This window comes from Buceros rhinoceros, unplaced genomic scaffold (assembly GCF_000710305.1).
Source record: "Buceros rhinoceros silvestris isolate BGI_N320 unplaced genomic scaffold, ASM71030v1 scaffold2608, whole genome shotgun sequence".
In the NCBI taxonomy this organism is placed as follows: domain Eukaryota; kingdom Metazoa; phylum Chordata; class Aves; order Bucerotiformes; family Bucerotidae; genus Buceros; species Buceros rhinoceros.
This window is the reverse complement of record NW_010426233.1, coordinates 22729-42275: the sequence shown is the minus strand read 5'-3', so window position 1 is coordinate 42275 and position 19547 is coordinate 22729. Positions and strand designations below refer to the sequence as shown.

General features: G+C 38.2%; 1 protein-coding gene across 1 annotated transcript in view; it reads right to left on the bottom strand.

Moving 5' to 3' along the window:
* The window catches only part of LOC104498086 (cyclin-dependent kinase 14), a gene marked incomplete at both ends in the record, with an annotated part of 56407 nt that overhangs the window by 15789 nt on the left and 21071 nt on the right, over positions 1 to 19547 (bottom strand). Inside the window, 2 exons of the mRNA XM_010141423.1 lie at positions 6732 to 6825; positions 16860 to 16980. Of these exons, the coding sequence (XP_010139725.1) occupies positions 6732 to 6825; positions 16860 to 16980 (215 nt within the window). The remainder of the gene's footprint in view (positions 1 to 6731; positions 6826 to 16859; positions 16981 to 19547) is intronic.

Genomic DNA, 19547 nt, shown 5'->3' with positions numbered 1-19547 from the left:
GAACCATGTCTTAATTTGTTTTCTTTTTCTGATAGCCAATTACTCTTCACATTTTGCGCTACCAAATTGATAATAAGCCAAGCTCTTGCAATCCCAGCCACGCTCAGGGGTTCGCTCAGAATGAGCCAGCTGCACAGGAATATCTTCTCACAAGCAGAAGATGACACCTATGTGCTTCAGGTTGTGTGACTGGCTGACCTGACATCCAGCCAGCCTCTGGAAGTCAAGGATGGGGTTACACATTCATTTATTATTTCCTCTCCTCCTCTTCCCTCCTGCTACCAGCTGCTAGTTCTCCACACAAGCGTCCATCATGTGCTGCTGGGTATTTTTACGACTTTAAACATGGATGAATGGGAGGTTATGTGTTCCCTTTTCTAAAAGAAACATTAACAGAGTGCAAGATGATATAGCCTTCATATTTTTAAAGCCTCCTTTCCTGACACACACAGGCAATATTCCACAAGAAAATTTCCTTCATTTTTTTACAAGATTGCTGTTTTTAAATCTTAGGTCAAGTTTGTTCATCCAGTACCACGTGGGTTTAATGATACAAGGCGAAGAACACCACAGACTATGGCTACTCAGACATGGTGAGGACAGGAGCTCTTTATACGAGGTAAATGCAAATTAGCATCAATTGCCTTGTCCCTGTTATAAGGGAAAAAGACTATACATGCAGTGATATAGAAGACAATATAGTGCAGGCAGAGAGATGAAACTCCTTAAAAACAACTCCAAAAAAATCCCAAATCCTTTAGAAAGCATGAATACACAGAAGACTTTGTTTTTTAAAAGATCATTTTAAAGGTTAATGAACCTCATAGTTGCCTACTTTAGAATTACTCTCATTTGAAGTTTGGCATAAGACATAAAGCCCAGAAGGGAACCTTAAAAAAGTGGTATCAGTGCAAAACCTGCAGGCAACTGCAGCAAAATACTAAGTGCTAACAACTTCAAAGCGAGGACCCACAGGTAGAGAAGTCTGCTATTTAAGTAATTTCAGTGGTGCTTAAGAGAAAGGAAGTATTTTTCATCTTGTTATAATAAAGCAGAGGTAAATTCATTAGCAGGACATAACACATCATGCTTCTCTCATTCTGCTTACATGTTATGTTATAGAACTCAGCAGTCAGATTTCTACTTACTTAGAATTTAAAAAAACCCCTCATTTTCTTCACGAAATCATTGGTGGGAGGAAAATAGACAAGAGGAAAACACAAGCTATTCATGAAAACTTTGCCCCTCTAAGCTAGAACGATCAATTTTATAAAGATGAAGACTTTTTCTCCAAGCAGATTCATCATCCACAACATATAAGGCACCACAGATACCATGCCTTCACAAAACAAAATTTCAGCTTAGGTCCAGACTCACAAATACATCTATTCCATCAGAGATGAACAAGCTGAATTTCAGAGCCAAAGTTTTTACCAGGTGACACAAAACCAGCTATTGAATAATGAAACAGGAATAAAAGGCTAATAGATTTGACTAGACGCTTCTTTACACAGGTGAACCTCAAAACCCAACGGTTAAAAGTACTCCTCCCTTGGGTTTAGCATTGCTGGCTTTCCAAAAGGTGTTAACACAACATGCCAGAAAGCCTGCTTCCTTTGGGTCCATCATAAGCTTCAGTGAGAGTGAGGCCTCTTAAAATTAATGATTTCAGGCTTTAGAGGACACCAGTGTCATGAAGCAAATCTTCAGACATAGAACCAGAGGGAGAAAGCTCCACAGCTTCACAAATGCCTGTTACCATTAGAGTTGTGGAGGAAACACTACTAGCCTGTATTACATGATACAAGACACTTCAGGTCTGTAGTCATAGATATATGTGTGTATATAATACATATATATATTAAAAAAACTACTGCTAGCATTTTACATTTTCAATACCAGAAGTAACACCTCGATTCCCATTTAAAAGGAAAATGCCATTCTCTGTACCTATCTGAAATCACAAACCACTGGGTCTTTGTGGTACAGCTCCACGCAGAAAGCCAGCATTTCTGGCGCAGCCCTTTGGCACGCCAGGCTGCCGGGCTCTACAAGTGGATATTTTTCTCTTTTCATCACTTTTTAATACTGTGCATCAGGGCACCCAACACAGCAATAGCATACAGTATCAGAGAGGAGTCCTCAGCTTTTTGCAATGTGCCTGTCAGGAGCGACAGAGGCTTCTGGCTGCAAACTCCCATTCCCGCTGTGCCACGTTACCTGCAGAATGAGGTTCCTGTGGCACACATGCATCCCACAACTGTATTTGCAGAGTGAATGCCCATTTACAGATAAAACAGCGTTTAAATGCTGTTGTCCTGCCTGTGTGGAGATCTACAAAGTATCAGGAGGACTCTTTGTACATTATTCTTGCAGTGAAATGTAATTTTCAGTGTAGTTGGCACCAAGACCAAAGATCAGCCAATGCACAGATTATTCTCTTATCGGGAAGGCTTCAGAGCCTGGGAGGAAAATTCACTTTGATCTATAGTGGCTCTCAGAAACCTCACATAAAGTGGAAAAGACAGAAATACCTTCCCATTTAAAAATTCTCTCAGGAAGAAAAATTAAGCTAGCACAAGAAATCCAACTCTGATCTGGTTTGAGTCTCTTAAGAACAGCAAGTATAAAAGCGCATTCTTCTAACAAAATCAGAGCTGTAACCAAGTTGGTACCTCCAGTGCGGCTCAGGGTAACGCATGCACAGGCATGCTGCAGGCTTCTCAATGTAATCAACTAATTCGTGCTGATCACCACCAGATCCAAGGGCTGTCAGTTCTCCCCGGTAACAGGGCTGGCTTGAAGGCATTCAGTGCATCTTTTACTTCTAGACATAATTAAAACTTATTTACAATGGCAGTTTCTCCTTGATACAAGAACCAGTCAAAATTTGCATCTACAGAAATGTATGCTAACAGATGATCAACATGAATAAATTACTGATAAAGATATTAGCTATTCCATATCAGAACCCAAATGGTATTTTCCAATTTGTGTGGTTTTATTTTGATTCAACAGATTGCATCACATATTTTTCCTATTCCCATGGTTCTACCTTTCAAGGTGTAACTGACCAGAACTTCATCCTGTCTTGCACACATATTACAAGTCTAAACAGAAATGCTGAGATTACTGTATCAGAATGTTGCTCCATCAGACCTAGCACCTTGCAAAAACACCTCAAGCTGCTTGTCTCAGAGAATGGCAAAACAGTTTGCTGGATCTTCTCAGCTGTATTGGAAGTGATGGTGACAGATCACTAGTTTGATACTTCAAGGCAAAAGGCTTGTTAGCTCTTACAGCCTGTAATTACACTTTTCCCTCTTATTTTCTATGATGCAGTTCTATCCAGAAAGTAATCTCAGTTCCAATATGAAAAAAAAAGTAGGACTATAGATGTAATGGTGTACTGATTAAACCAAATCACTTTCGCATTAAGACACTTTATTCACTGTTAAACCTCTGTGAAAAAGCAATCTATTTATACGTGTGATTTTCATTTTATTTGGTAAGTAGAGGTTTTCAAAAGAGATTACTCCCATTTTTTAAGCACAGGTGGGAAAAAAATTCATATTATCAGACAATAACAACTTGCAGCCTGCTCATTCATCGGCCTCTAACTGCTGGTCCAATCCTGAGAACAGACTCTGGCTATTTTATTGAGGCCTACTGCAGTAATGGAACCTGAAAATGCTTATTGTAAACAGCTGCTGTAACAGTAACAGAGAATCAGGGTATATTACCATTTAAAAACCCACAAATCTTTAAAACAGTAGAAGTCACGAAAAACAAGCTTAAAGAGAAAAGTTCTTGAAATTGAAAGATCAATCTCTGTTCTTAATCTGTGGTATACAAACAATTAAGTCATTTTTAAACATAGATTAACGTCAATCATAACAAGGAAGGAACATGTGTGCTGGATTGCATCTACTCTTGCTTTGTAGGTATGTGAAGAATGCCAGGGGTAGGGATATGCAAAAGCATTTAGAGAATCTCTCTTCGACTTCCACTCGATAATCGCTGAAACAGCATACATACAATGTATTTTAATTTCATTTACATAATAATGGGAAATTACATAATAGGAAATCAAACAGCCATTTAAAAACTTTTAATGTAAATAGCAGTTTAAATTTATTCACTTTTCCTGACTATTATTTCTCAGCATTTTGTGACTTTTCTCCTGCAATGTAACTGACTCCCTAAAAGCCTTAAGCTGCAGCCTGAACTCTTACATGCTATGGACCTGTAGCTATGACTAACAGCAACGGCAACAGATATCACACAGCTCTTTGCTGCAGGTTGTGTCTTTTAGAAGAGGACTACAGAACGAAAGGATTGGTGTGAAGGTGGGCTGTGCCTTACACCACTTCCAGAAGACTACCCCTTGTTACAAGAAAACCATCACGGTTGGATGCTGAAAACGTGAACTATGGGAAGACTTTGTGGAATATTCCCTATTGGTTGATCTGTTTCTTTCACAGCTGTGTAAGTGCCCACTGTGTGGGAGTTAATTGTATTAGTTATCTGGTGTAACAACCTGATTAATTTTGTACTTCAGTGCAATTAACTACCACAATATGTATCATTCACTGAAGAATGAATGAATGAATTTAATCCTTCTCTTCAAATATAGAATGAAACAAGAATAATCCTTTATTTTATAATTTTTAAATAGGTAAATTCTTAATGATGCTTAGAGTACATTAGGAAGGCACTCAAACTATTTACCTAAGGGTAAACGGACACTTCCATCAGAAAGCCTAATTAATTAGGATATAAAAATTAACTCTGACATAACAGACCATAAAGCTATCCAGTACAAATTTTTACCTTTTTATTTGAGTGTTTATAAAAGGCCAAAGTAAAGAAACAGTATCAATAAATTGTCCTTTGCTACTTCAACACTGTTCCCAGTTCTAAAACAGAATTTTAAAAAATTAGTGGGCCTCAAAACTCATCCTAGGGTATATTTATCTTGGCACTTTAATACACAAATAATTGTGTGAATAGGGAAAAGAAAATAGGAACATACAAAAGGCTTACAGAAGGCATACAGAAATAGGTTTATATTATATGCCTATCACTTTTTGCACTGCATCATACAGTCTCGTATGACATAGCACAAAAAAGCCCTGCTAAAGACGCGCTGATTTCTGCTGACAGAAGTCTACTTAATTTCCATAGCAAATACACTCATTAAAATTTTACCACAATAAATGAGATGAAGTCCCAAAAAGGAATTTATTGTTTTCAAAATTTCACGTTCTATAAATAAGGAGGAAATAAATGAGCACAATAATTTAAGAAAGCAAAACCCTAAAACTGGCCCAGAAGTTGCTAGCTTAAAATACACAAGCTGGCGAACAAATGAAGCAATCAGACACGTCACAGGAACTGCTCAGAACTGCTGCTCTTTGTGTACAGTGCAGCACAGCTATTTTTCCATGGCAAAGAATTTTCAGGTTATTAGCCAAGCAGGCAGAATAATAAAGTATTTTACAGAAAATGAGGTATTTTTACATCACAATCAAATAAGGTTTTGTGTTAGAGAGATGCTTATTTCTGAGTCACTCCTAAAAGCAGTTGCTACATTTCGTGATATCCCAATAAAAGAAATACAGTGCAAGTAAGTCTGAGTAAAATGAAGCATGCAAATTTTACAAACACATTATGAAAGACTTACTTTCCCTCCAGATGGGCCAAAAAAGAACCCCAAATAAATCCTCTGCATTTGAAATAAATGGCTACTAACAAAAGCAAAGGTATGTTCATGCTTCCCTTCTAAATTTGTGGTAAGAAGCAAAACAGAGATTACAGGGATGAGGGAAGAACCTGCTCTTGCAATACTTTCCTTGATGGTCACCCCACAGGACAAGGAGCAACTTTGGCCTGTACCTGGGTGAGCTGTGGCTTCCCTGAGTAGAGCCACTCCACAACAGCACAGCTCCCAGCAGGCACTGGAGTAAATGAAACCCTTTATCAGGGAGGCAAGAAAAGTTGTTCCTGAGCCTTTTGAAAGGGAACTGCCAAACACAGAGCATGCTGGGTAAAAGAGCAAGTTAAAAAAAAAAAGAACAACACAAAACCCCACAGAAACCTGGGAAAACATGTATAAATGATGGCTTATTCTCAATATAAATTAGCTTTTCTTTCCACTCCCAGTGTGGATATGTCATCAGTGACTTTGAGCTACCCATATACCTTATGAAGGGCCCAACCAGGCTGCGGAAGCAGTTACTCAAGGACCCCCATTTAACCTGATTGTAAGCATGATTTCTGATTTCTCATTTCTCATTCTGTTTCTCACCTCTTTTTCTACCTTACTTTTCCTTTATATGTCTATCTCACAAAAAATTAGTTATCAATTGCCATTGATGTTACAATATTAGCATAAAACTAACAGAGCACCAAACAGAGTCATCATTTTTGGTCAGTTGCAAAGTGAGGATGACAAACTGGCTGGATTTCCATTGTCTTACATTTTGAAAGCTTTTTTCCCCACAACTCTGTAAGAACCTTCCTGTAGGTTATTTAAATAATACTAATTGAAAAAATTAGGATCTGAACTTATTACACAATCTTCAAGAATGTATCAAGTAAACTGTATCTAGCTTGTAGATCAGGCTTCTGATTGTTGGCTCTATCAGCAATTCTGACACAAATAAATATGTGAAGATTTATCAATCCTTTGCTGTCTTAGGCACATTACTTCAGGATAAAGAACTCACCAGAAATATCCTTTCAAGTTGATCTTGGATGTCTTTCATTCCTGGAAAAGCAGCGACTCCTTGAATCATCTCTACAAAGATACAACCCACTCCCCTACAGAGGAAAAAAAAACAAACAAGAAAGTATGCAATGTTAGAAAAATTTCTTATAGATTAAATGGTCAGCAACAATGCTTTTGTATCCATCACCAGTATCCGAATTTTTTTTTTTAATCAATGCCAGGATGAAGGACAAGCATGTGCATTTACTAAAACCAATGTATACATATGACTACTTCTCAGATGTTTGAAGGCAAGTGTAGAGACAACAGGAATATGGATGGCAGTTGTTAAGACCAATAAAGGCATAGCAGCTGCTCTCTGTATGAGCGCTTCCTGAGCAGCAGACTCATGCTCCCAAATGAATTCTGGAAATGTGGGAATGGCAATGAGAGAGCACACTTGGGAGAGGCTGAATGGGGACAGGACTGCAGCACGGAGGCACACTGGAAGGGTTTGGCATGGGAGAATAATCTGGTGGAAAAAGAAAAAAAAGAGTAAAAAGGAAAAGGGCATGTGGCTGCTCACAGCCACTGGAGTAAGCTACTGCCCATATGCAGATGATTCCTAGGATGGGCCTGCTTGGGCTCTCTTCTCCCCTCTTGCAGCATAAAAGGAAGCCCAAAACCTACAGCTCTGGGGGGCTGCTGACTCCATCCTGCAGAAGCTCTGGCCAAGAGCTGCTGTGATGGGCTGAGCAGCCACAGGCTCTCTCCTCCAGCTGCTGTGACAGCCACCTCATTACACCTCCTGTCCCTGGTCTCACACAAAAGGTACTTCACATGAGTCCTCCTCATCCCACTCAGTTAAGCCACTGCCAGAAGTACTGAGAAATCACGGCGGGGTGGGGGGCATGTGGTGGTGGAAATAACTGAGGCATACTAACTTCAGCTTAAAGAATAGATTCTCAAAAGCTGAGGGAAGTTCTATGACTCTTTAACTCAAATTTCAAACAACCTGTGGACTTCCCGTGTCTGAAAAGCACAACAAATTATAAACTTGCATTTGCATCTTTTCTGGATAAAGGGAGCTCAAGAGTTCGTTGTTCCTTCAGCAAAAATAATTTTAAGAAAAAACATCCCCCTTGGCTACCAGCTAGATGCAGAATTTGATTATATATTTTAACTTGTTCAATTACATTTTTTCCACACAGATTTTTCTACAAGTTCCTCATACAAACACCCATGTCTGCTGTATAACCATGTCTGTGTAAGTAATCACACAAAAAAATCCCTTCACCCGAAATAAAGGCCAATTCAGTAAACAAAAATATATATCAAAATGAACCAAGAATTTGCAAAACTCACTATGGCACCACCTCTCCCCAAAATTGCAAGTTGTGTTTCTGTGTCAGAGAATCCCAGCAATAATGTCTAATTTAACTTTGTTTTTAACATTACATTATTTGGAATGTAGTAATTACATACCTTTGGAATGCTTATGCATCATGATGATGCATTCAGAAAGTAGCATTTAATTTTAGGGATCTGTGTGCATATATTGGTGAGGAAGTGGTTCTAGAATAAAACAACTTAATGAAAATAGATTGCATATTTTCAATAAGGCCCGAGCTGAGTATTTATAGGTGCCACTTAACTAAGATCAGCGGCATGCATTTCTCATCTCTGAGGGCTTTGACCACTGCTAAATTATGAAATCATCCCAGGACAATGGGAGCTGATGGTCAAATTTCTTGAAGAAGAAAATTAAACATACATCAGTATTTTCTAATTCTACATCCAAAGCATAGATATATCAAGCAAAGTTTCACCTTAAGCATTTAAAAGTGGAGGACAACTTTGGAAAGGACAGTTCTGATAAAATTTTAGAGTAATTCAGGTGTTTATAAAACAAAGGTTAAAATTTATGTTCCATATGCTTCTGCTGGTTACCGAATGAAGTGAATTGATTAAACTACCATTCATCATTTAGCCTGGTTAGTGCTTCATTAGGCACAGATAGGCACAATACATCTTTGTCAAATACTTGTAAACGGTATCAGGATTTCGGGCAAGGAAAAATCCAACATGTCAGTCAGAAGCCAATTATTCAAGATGAGAAATAAAACAATCTAATTTAGACTAAAGAACAGAGGATTAGAGTTCTATTCTGGTAAGCAGAAAACAGGTATTCGATTAAACCGGTGTACCATTTGAGGGTATGTACTGCTATCTGCATGGAAACTTCAGCCAGCTGTTTGAACAGAAACGCTGTAAAGGCAACAGAAAATATGGCAAAACATGCCATATTTTATATCGTTTCGCATAACTTGTTTACAGAACTTTCCACTTTAAGTGGGTCTCACACAAGTATGAGCCAAAACTCAAGTAAGAACTGAAAACAACACTACTGAAGAAAAATTTCCTGCTTGGAAAGAAGAATATTATTACATGTCTTGGACTCTTGTGCAACCTCCTACTCCATTAATTGAAACGACAGTGAAAGAGTACTGGCGTTAAATAAACAAATAATACAAAAATCAAGAGGTTATTTAAAATCGTTGAGGAGAGAAACATAGACAAACATCAAGGTTTGAGCTGGAGCACTGCTGTTCCCTTTGGCCCACTTGAAAATTAAGCTTGTGCTTGGTTTCAAAGCTCACTGGAGTTCAGCACACTGAAGAAAACCTCCAAAGAAAGAGAAACTTATATAGAAAAAAAAAAAAAAACTAAGAAAAAACAGTATGACATTGAACTCATAGGAAATACCCAGAAAGCCATAAGAGCACATAAAGGTTTCAAGATGGCTGGGTGTTGTTTTAGATGCCTTAGTGTTACTGGTTTAATTTAAGGCTCACAGCAAGTAGAAACTGAGTATAAAATAGGACCCCTGAATCACAAACAGTAAGTGTACAGACACCAAGCATGAAAAAAGTCTTTACAAGGCCTTGAAATTTAGTCCTGTTTTTGCAGACCTCACAAACAGTTTAGAGAGATTTCTGAGCAAAGCAAAAACTACTTTTGTGTCAGAGGAACTGGTTTGTAAGGAACAGTTAAGGGAATGACATCATTCTTGGCTAGAAGAGGACACAAAGGACAGGGAAAATGTAAAGACTCTGTATTTAAAATTATGCAAAATCAAGGACAGGAAGAACTGATTAGGATTTTAATGGTTTCCAGAACTGTACGTAGATTCAAGGTAGTGTAACTAGAAATAGCAGAATGCCTTTAGGAAATAAAAATTTTAGGGTGAGCATCAGAGAAACACATTTAACAGTTGTGCTATGGCCCAGCCTCCCAATGGACTTGAAGCTCCGCAGTTATGGTCCTGTAAAACTAGACAAGATGAAACACTTATGGATATTCCTCAGGGAACAGACTTGCATTAACAATAGCATGGATAAGATGATCTCACAGATCATTCCCACCTCTAGTTTCTATGATGCAAAGATTTCTTGAAATACAAAGTGCAACCCAATTAACTTGGATTTAATGTGCACGCATCTCCAAACGTTTGTTATTTATGTATCATTTGTGCACGCTTAGCATACAGTGTCATTTTCAGGCAGCACTTCAGAGATAACTGCTGACAAAAGAACATTAGCCTAACATATTTCAGTGTATTCAATGCAGATTTTCCTATTGTTTTTATAGGACTTCTGATTTTTAATAAATAAGCCAAATGCTGTGACTTCATTCACAGATCTTTCCAATGGAATGGCATAGGATAACCTTGCAAAATAAAGTGACAGCCATTTAATGTTGAAATGGGTGGCTCACCCTCTGATGACAAGAAGCGTGACTAAACCTATTGATGTACTGGTAAGACCATATGTGGCCATACCATCTAACACTACTCTTCTGTTGTCCTGCTTAATTTCCTGGGACTCTGGCTGTCACCGAACAGCCTTACACAAAGTAGGAGTTAAGAGGAGGGCTAAATGAGTTACTCTTGCATTTGAATTGACATAGTAAACGAGCCTGTAAAAATGAAGTTGTATGCCTCAGGAAAATGTTGGGGGTTTTCTGCACAGCTTTTCTAATTCAAGAGGGTATTCTCTTAAAATTAACTTGTTTACTGGTGGGTTGGTTTTATACTCTTGGATCAGGAATTCACATTCCTGTCCCTGTGTAACAAAGATCCTTATTGCAATAAGAAGACTTTCCAGCCAACCTGTACTTGAATCCTCTCAAAAAAAAACCCCCACAAACCAAACCAAAACCATAAAAGCTATGAAAGATTATTAAGGTTGTTTCCTTCAGGTAATATTCCAAATTTTCTTGATAGATCCACAGAGAAGACTACAGACACACTTTGAAATGAATTGTTTCCAAACCAAGCTCTAGTTTATACTTAAACCAAGATTATAGAAAGCCTATATATGCTTACTATATATGTTACAAAATGTCAAACTTCATGCCCTGAACAGATTTGCTTTCTAACTGTCTCAGTGCAGGTGATAACATTCAGCATGTTCTTCATAGTGAAGATCTATGTTGGCTCTTCACATACGGTTTCTCTCTGGTCACAAGGCCTGTTTTCAGCAGGCAGGATTTGGCTTCAGAGGGGGAAGGCTTTTATAAAAAACAAGTCATTGCTTCTAGCAAGCCTCCTGGTGAGATTTCTGAAATTCAGAGGAACAGCAGCATTTTCTTTCAAGTTTCCCGAACTACATGGAGTTTGTACTGTTTGAACCACCTAGAAATAAAAGCTCCAGAAAGTTGTTTTGTGACCCAACCCTCTGTAGCAATGCTCACTTTCTATATTAAGAATTATTATATAAATATTAAAATATATATGATCCCTTTTTGAAAGAATCTTCCTATTAGACTCACTTGTTCTGTAAAACTAGAAAGCAAAAGAAGAAAATATTCTTCAAACTGGAGCAACATTTGCCATGTGATGCTTTCCTGTTGAACATGTTCTTCCTGGTTTTCTTTTCTGCATCCAGGTGCCTTTTTAAGCTGCTTTTCTGACACACATGAAACATACTTCTAGCAGTGGAGAAATGATAGTAAACCTGAAGGTCCAGGCAGGAACTTCAGATTTTTTAGGCAGGTGCTGAAATGCCCTTCCAATCACTACAGACCAAGGCAGCTTCCTCACACAGAGTTTCTGTGAATTGTACCCCATGAGAACTTTCCAATCAAAAGCTAATTCAGCTTATAAAACTTTTGAAGAACTTACTGACAACTAGAGAAGTTTAATTAACAATAACTTGACAGTTAATTGCAATATCCTCACCTTAATATCCTAATCCTACAGATTATAATTTCTTTGGAGTGGAAGTCATAATCACAAAGAACATCAAGGGCCAAAGAACTAATTTACCCGGGGCTGTTTTCTCTCTCAGGCCCCAAGCAGTGTTTCTTCAGGGCATACTGGGACTCCTGCTCTTGGCTTTCTTTCACTGCAAACTGTTTACAGCAGATACAGGATAAAGATGCCTTTGTATTGTCCCCTGCGTAAAAACATAATTTGGTGCACCTGTGTCTAAGACAAGATCCATTTTTATTTAATAAATATCTTAATTACTGTTACAGGTCTTCATTGCTCAAGTATTCATGAGAGCATGCACAGAATTACAGTGAGCACTCAAAACTGCACTTGGAACAGGCTATGTGTGGAAAGTGGTGTGTTCATTTTTCTAATGATAGGATAGACAGAAGAAGTCCATGCAAAGAGCTTTCCCTAAATTAAGATCAGAAATCATATATATCAATCCAGATGTTACAAAGTTAAATAACAGTGATTTAATAAGCAATTTTGTAACATTTGACTGGCCTAGTTTTTAAGGGATTTCTTCCACAGCACTAAACAGAGCTGACTTTAATTAGTAAGAGTGAATCTAAAATATATCACGGCCCATAACTTCTTAGGTTACCTGAACTGTGAATAAGGGTGTATTTTTGAACTGCGAAACAACAGGATATGCAAAAAATCGCCAGCTGTTAGCCAACACAGTTTAAAGCCAGATGCACTTCAAAATAAAACATCCCTAGTGACTTTCTGATGTAAGCAACACAGATGTAGCAGAACATGCACTACCAGAATAAAAAAAAAAAAATCTGTTTATTTACTTCATTTACTAATACTATATTCTTCCTGTAAGGAATAAATACAATAACTTCATTTGGGGATTTTATTCCCCAACCCCCTCCCCCCCCCCAAGTTTTTGTATTACTTATACATGGGTTTTAGTAACTCACAAGCCCTTTATGCATTGAAGCTTATTTTCCTTGCATTGACTTTCAAAGGACTGTAAAATTCAAGGATTAGGACAAGTAGCACCAGAGGCAATGCAAAGCCATTTTCCTAGCTACTAGTAAGTCCTCATCAAGAGGAAAAAAAAAAAAAGAAAGAAGGCATATCAAAGGTTATCACAACCCTTTGATGCAGTCCTGAGTAGTATAATACATTCACACAATGCTACTGTATCAAATGCTGTCAGCAATAAATCACAAAGCCCACCACATTGATTTCCATCACCAGCCTGACACCACTAATGCATGTATGTCTTCATTAATATTATTTTATTGCCAATGGCTATTTAAAAGAAAAATGCAGGAGAATGTAAACCTGCATGTGGATCATTAGCTTTTAGTTACTATTCTAATGCCCTACACCAGCAAATGAAGTGTAAAAATAGCCCACAGTCTCTGCCATCTGCTTCCCAGCCACTGTCCAGTGGTTAACATTTGGACTCCTTTTTTATGCAGCTGGTCTTCTAGTTAGTATGAGCCCCACTTTCTGTTCCTTGGGAACCACCACGAAAGGTCATTTATCATGGCTATAGCAAAGGCCCTCTGGCTTTTTTTTTTTTTTTTCCCCTAAGGGGAAGAACCAGCTGGGCTTTCTACCCCAAAATTATTTAAATGTCACTTTCTGTTCCTTGGGAACCACCACGAAAGGTCATTTATCATGGCTATAGCAAAGGCCCTCTGGCTTTTTTTTTTTTTTTTTCCCCTAAGTGGAAGAACCAGCTGTGCTTTCTACCTCAACATTATTTAAATGTTTAGTGAAGTGGCTGCCTAGCTTTGTCATCATGCAGATCATCAATAAGGACACAGGAGAGCACACACTATCTGCCATAAGGACATAATGCCAGTAATTGCATGAAAATGCTAATGCTACAAACACACTTTGATAACAAATTACCAAATTACCTTGGAATCTGATGGTAGGTGGGTTTCTCCTCATCCTCCTTCCTCCCACTCTGGGAAGTCACTAAGTGGTTTTTATGTAATTATGGCCCAGCTACGTACAACCATTGTGTAAATAAAGCCCCAAGCCTGCCTCTGCTCCAGCAGAGCTCACTGTTAGATGTGCCAAATAAGCATAAATGACCTCGACACCTCTCACAATCAAACCAGAAGCGCTGTCTAAGACAACCCAGCAAAGTGAAGAAGTAAAAACCTAAAGCTCTTCTGTCACGTACAATAGACATTTGCTCTAATCTGATATCTGATGTGCCAGTAGCGAACACAAATTCCTGCCATGTGAAAGAAACTCTATTACTAGGACTTTTATCTAAGCTTTTCATAGTTCTCCAGTTTGTTAAGGGCGGCAAAAAATTTGTAAGTGCTATAAACCCAGTACAAGAACAGTATGACATCATTTTTCATTTGAAACAAAGCTCACTGCCTCTACCCCTGAGCAACTGGATCTTTTTTACACCTATATGAAATACTCTGTACAAGAGGACATCATTCTGTTCTTCCTGAATATTCTTGCATCCTTACAAAAATCCTGACAAAAACATGACCTGGATTGCTGAAGTGGCATTTTGAGCCCTTCCTGAATCTTCCCTGTGGTTCATGTAATTTGAATATAAACATATTATTATGAAGGGAATGCTCAGTCTGCAATTATAATAGATTTAAAATGCTTCAATGAGCTGCATGGCTTAATTTGATCTCTATCACAGTAACACAACCTAGTCTGACTATACTTTTAAAATCTCTTTTACTAAAATAATTATTGGAAGAATATTAAAATATCTGGTTTTAGGAGCTATGAAACTTTTGAGTGAACCATTTTTCTTTCTGGCAAAAGTTTTAGTGAGAATCAAAAATGTTTTAAAAGCCTTTTTTCAGTTAAAAAAAAAACAAACCAAAAAACCCCTCAATTTTGAAGTGCAATAATTTTTTTTAATTGATAAATGTTAAAAAAAAATTCCAATGTCTCTTTAGACCAAAAAAAAAAAAAAGGCATTTTAGAGGATTTCTTGAGCAGTTTGCTCTATTAAGCATTACAAATTTTTCTTTAGCCCTTTCCATACATTCTCTCATTCTCTTGGTATTTCACAAATTGAGACATGCATGTACACACGTACACAGAGATGTGAGATTCCCAATAACTGAAGCCATGTAGACTGAACTATAGGGAGATGAGCAGAAAGAACTAATTCTGTCTCCCAGCTATTTCCACCCTCTGTCCTGCTTCAGCCCAAGCAAGTTGAGCTTCTTGCTGAGAGTGCCAGAGATGATCTGGGGAAAAAAAAAGACTGCAAAACATCAGGAGCAGATGGGATGCAGAGACTGCACATAGCTTATGCAGACATCAGGCTGCATCTGCTCTGTGGGAAAATGGGACAGTTTTAGGATAGATGAGAAGCTGAATGCAGGGGTAAATTATTTTATATCTAAGAGGTTAAGAATGGTTTGAAGAAAACCAGACAGCTGATACAGAAGATGCTGCCTTTGCCTCACAGATGCAGTTGTAATATCACAACATTCACATTCGGAGACATTTGTTCACCTTCCCTTTTCCTGCTTCTCCATTCACCTACTGTTAGAAGAACGGTAGGAACTACAAGGAACTACAGCAGCCAGAAGGCCCAGTTATACTAATGCTCTCTTCAGTATTAGATATTCTAGCATTTATACTCTGTAACCCCTTCAAATGGAAAAATCCTGAAGCTTCTAACTCCTGCTCCCAGGAGACAAAACTCAACAGTGCAAAGGAGAGAACCTAGATGAGATTTTCAGGAAAATGTAGCTTTTCATCCCACATTCTCTGATCTCAGCTACAGGACTAAATACAACCTAGTCATGTTTAGTTTCCTTCCTCAGCAAAAAAATATTTCTGCTAGGTCACCAGTTCCAATACTAAACTGCAAGATTACCCTGACGAGTGCTATTCACCCACCATAAGAACACTTAAGGTCCTTTTAACCTTATCTTACAGTTACCTCTAGATTTTAACATAATCATAATTCTAAATTTAGGTTGCCTGTAGTAAAGAAAGATATTTTTCTGAAACTTGCTCAGTGCATTTCTTTCTCAAACGATACAAGTTGTATAGATTGTATAGACTTTAAAAAGTCAAATACACAATCAAAAAAAAAAACCAAAACAAAACAAAAACCAAACCCATCTTCCAGAGCATGAGACTTTCTTTTTAAGAAACATTAGCTTCTTCCACAATTCTGTTTCTTTAATCAACACGTGTCGCTTCTACTGACTAGGTTGAAGCTCTTAATAATTACAGAATTTGTACAGATTACAGAGAACCTGTGACCACAAAACCTACAGGATAAACAAAGAACCTTCAGCTCGGTTTCTAACAGTCAAAAAAACTCAAACACCTTCTTTGTTCAACACAGGACTAAACGATGTTATCAAAAAGGAGCAAGGTGCTATATATCATACACATCAAATTGCCCTTTCAAACCTGCAGGTCTAAATAAAACCCATAGGGTTGAAAGAAAACTACTCAGTGATGTGTCACACACTGATTTACTGTTAGGAAGTAAAGTAGATTAAAAACGGAGGCTGTATTCTCACACCCAGACAATCCTAGTTTTGTCCTTGCTAAGCTGGGCATGGTAAAATCTATCATCTTCTGCAAAACAAGTATCGTATCATATCAAAGTACCACATTAAGACTAAAAAAGTCAAACAACAACTCAGTCTCCAAGCCGAGTTGCACAATGGCTCTTCTAGGGGTGAGTCCACAGCAGGCACCAGCTGCCAACGGGTGAGGTGGCAGGAGGGGATTAGGGAGGTAGTGAGTGAACCACACAGCTTACTACACACAAGTTTTTTAACCTGTACCACCAATCTCACTACGTAATTGTTATACACATCTAAAAAAATCAGGACTGAAGTACCAACATAGAGGCTTGTGTAAGGTTTCTATACCCACCACATGTCAAGGCAGGTGGAATACTCTGTGGATCCCAGAAGGACATCTGGAGGCCTGTACCACAGGGTTACTACTTCATTGGAGTACGTATGGCTGGGAACTGATTTAGCTCTTGCAAGACCTGTGGGGTAAATATAAATAAATTAATGCAGACAAAACAAAGAAATAGTTTGCTATATAGTCACACCACATAACATGACAGCATGTTGCAAGCATTTTTTCCATCCAGTATTGGAACAAATTACTTATTGAAAGATCATGGTAGCATCTATCATTTAGTACCTGGCTAAAGAGAGCTGTGAATGTTATGAAGAAATAATAAAATATGCTTTTCATGATGACAATCACAGGCCCAGGAGAGACGCAAAGATACATTGTGGTATACCTAAATGAAAGACAAATAAGATCTTCATTTCATTAAGTGCTCATCCTTAGGCATCCATAAGTCTTTCATTTCAATGTTATTTAGAAAAAGGAAATTAAAAAGAAGCTCCCAGACAAACAGTGCAACAGTTGAAATTTGGTTTTTTGGGGGAACCTAAGGAAACCTTCCAGTTTACACTGCAAATCCCAGCCTGCTTAATCAAGTTTGTGTTTGAAAGCAATAGACACACTTACACTAGCATTCGAATAAATATTAATACTGCAGTAACACATCAGAAAATGCTATCTGCAAAATTCTTCTCTCTCAACAAATGTATATTGGCAGTACGCCAATCTCAGAAGCAGAAATAATTTCAATGAAATCCATATCCTATTACAGATATGCTATTTACAATAATTGTCTTTTAAGCTTGTCAGTCATTCAAAATAATTCACATTAATACACAAGCACAATCTATCTCATCTAAAATTGGAAAGATTTTGGGAGAGACCCTCATATGCTAAAAACAGCAGTAGAGAGCACGCTTTTCTAACAGTTCTCCTACGGAAGCTTCTCTCCTCCAGGAAATAGAAAAAGATTTCTGGGCTATGGTGACTGTTCCCATCACAGGCCTGCAAACACCTTCTCCAAATAATCTGCTCCTAGTTACTGGCTTGTGACCACCTGCTCCCTCTCTGAGAATACTGGACATGCACAAGTAATGGTAATCAGGAGAAGGTGCTACTTAGGTTTGCTGTGTTTTGTTTTGTTTTTTTATCTTCCTAAACAAAAAACCTACTGATTTCCCTTTCACAAAACAAATAAAATTACTAAACCAGAAGGTTATGTCTTACGCCTTTCAGAAACCAAAAAGCAAAGTCATACACTCAGAAAGAAAGATGCAACATGAGAATTCATGTAAGAGTGCAGATGAGTCCTTTGGACATTTATTCTTAATAACTGGAGAAGCTATTTAAGAACAGTTAATCTCAGTGAATATCCCTCCAACAGTAATGATGGCAAATCTTGCCAGCAGATTGCATTATCAGCTGATTATAGCAATTAGACCAGTGTAGAGGAATAATTTGACTTGTATGCCAAAATTTCTTCTAAAAAATACATTTCAATTATGAATAACCATTTTTTTAAGTTTTCAGATCTCCATCTCTTTTGCATTTATGCACCTGGCCACCAGCTTGATCAATAACTTGGCCCACACAGACAACTCAGTTACAGGTACAGCACCGGATGCCAGAGGAGAGGTCACACGACACACTGCAGTGCCTCTGCCTCCAGATTAATGTTTTTTGCTTGTAGGAGATCAGAAATCACCAAACACTCTAACTGGTGAATAGTTTTTACTCCTAGCCCAGAGAAACACTAACAAGTCTGAGTTTCTGAGCACCTATATCCCACATGACTAAACTGAAACAGTAGTCCCTGAACTTGTGAATATGGACCTACTATTATTAAGCTAAATAAAAAATTATTCAGGATTTGAGAAGCCTGGATGGCAAATGGCTCCATTCTTCTTTGCCTGTCTGAGCCCCCCACTAGTCTTGCCTGAGGAAGACTGAATTTGGTTGCAGATGATTTCCTCTCTAAACTTCTACCTATCTTTGATAGAAGAAAAGGCATGAGCAGGGAAAAGGCATTTTTAAGGTCTTCTCTCCCTCTCTGCAGCTGTGTCCTCTCATCTCTCTTTTCCAACACTGCACATGGAGAACCATCTTACCTTCCAAAAGACTTTGGAGATGGTGGATAAACTTTATCCCATAGCTTTTGGAAATTTTTAGATAGCAACCACTCTGGTGAGGTGACTCACAACAAACACACAATGGGTTGAATGTTACTCTCAGCTGATTCTTGTAGGAAGACATCCTACAAAGCATCAACATCACGCGATTTGGTGAAAACTGCTAAAAAAACTTTAGAGCTTGTGGGGTGAAAAATGAACTCAAGTTTCCATGACACAAAGTCTTGGATCCACACACTCAAAAAATCTCCCATGTAGGGAGGAATGAGTACTGAACCTGCCACACCAGAAACCATACTGCAAACAATACAATACCCATGCTTGTTTCTGCCAATTCACTGGACAGGACAAAGCTTTGCAGGTGCTATAGTCAGTCCAAGCGCACCTCTACTCCTCTTGTGCGACCATTCCTCTGGAACCAGTCCTCTCAGCCTGCTGTGACTGCCACCCATCCTGTTTCCTCAGCCCACTGCTGCTAGATCTCCACCACTTCTAATCCATTCCAGGTTAACTAAAATCCATCCAGTTTTCAAAGGATAGCACTTCTGGGCTAATCCCAGCCTGCTGA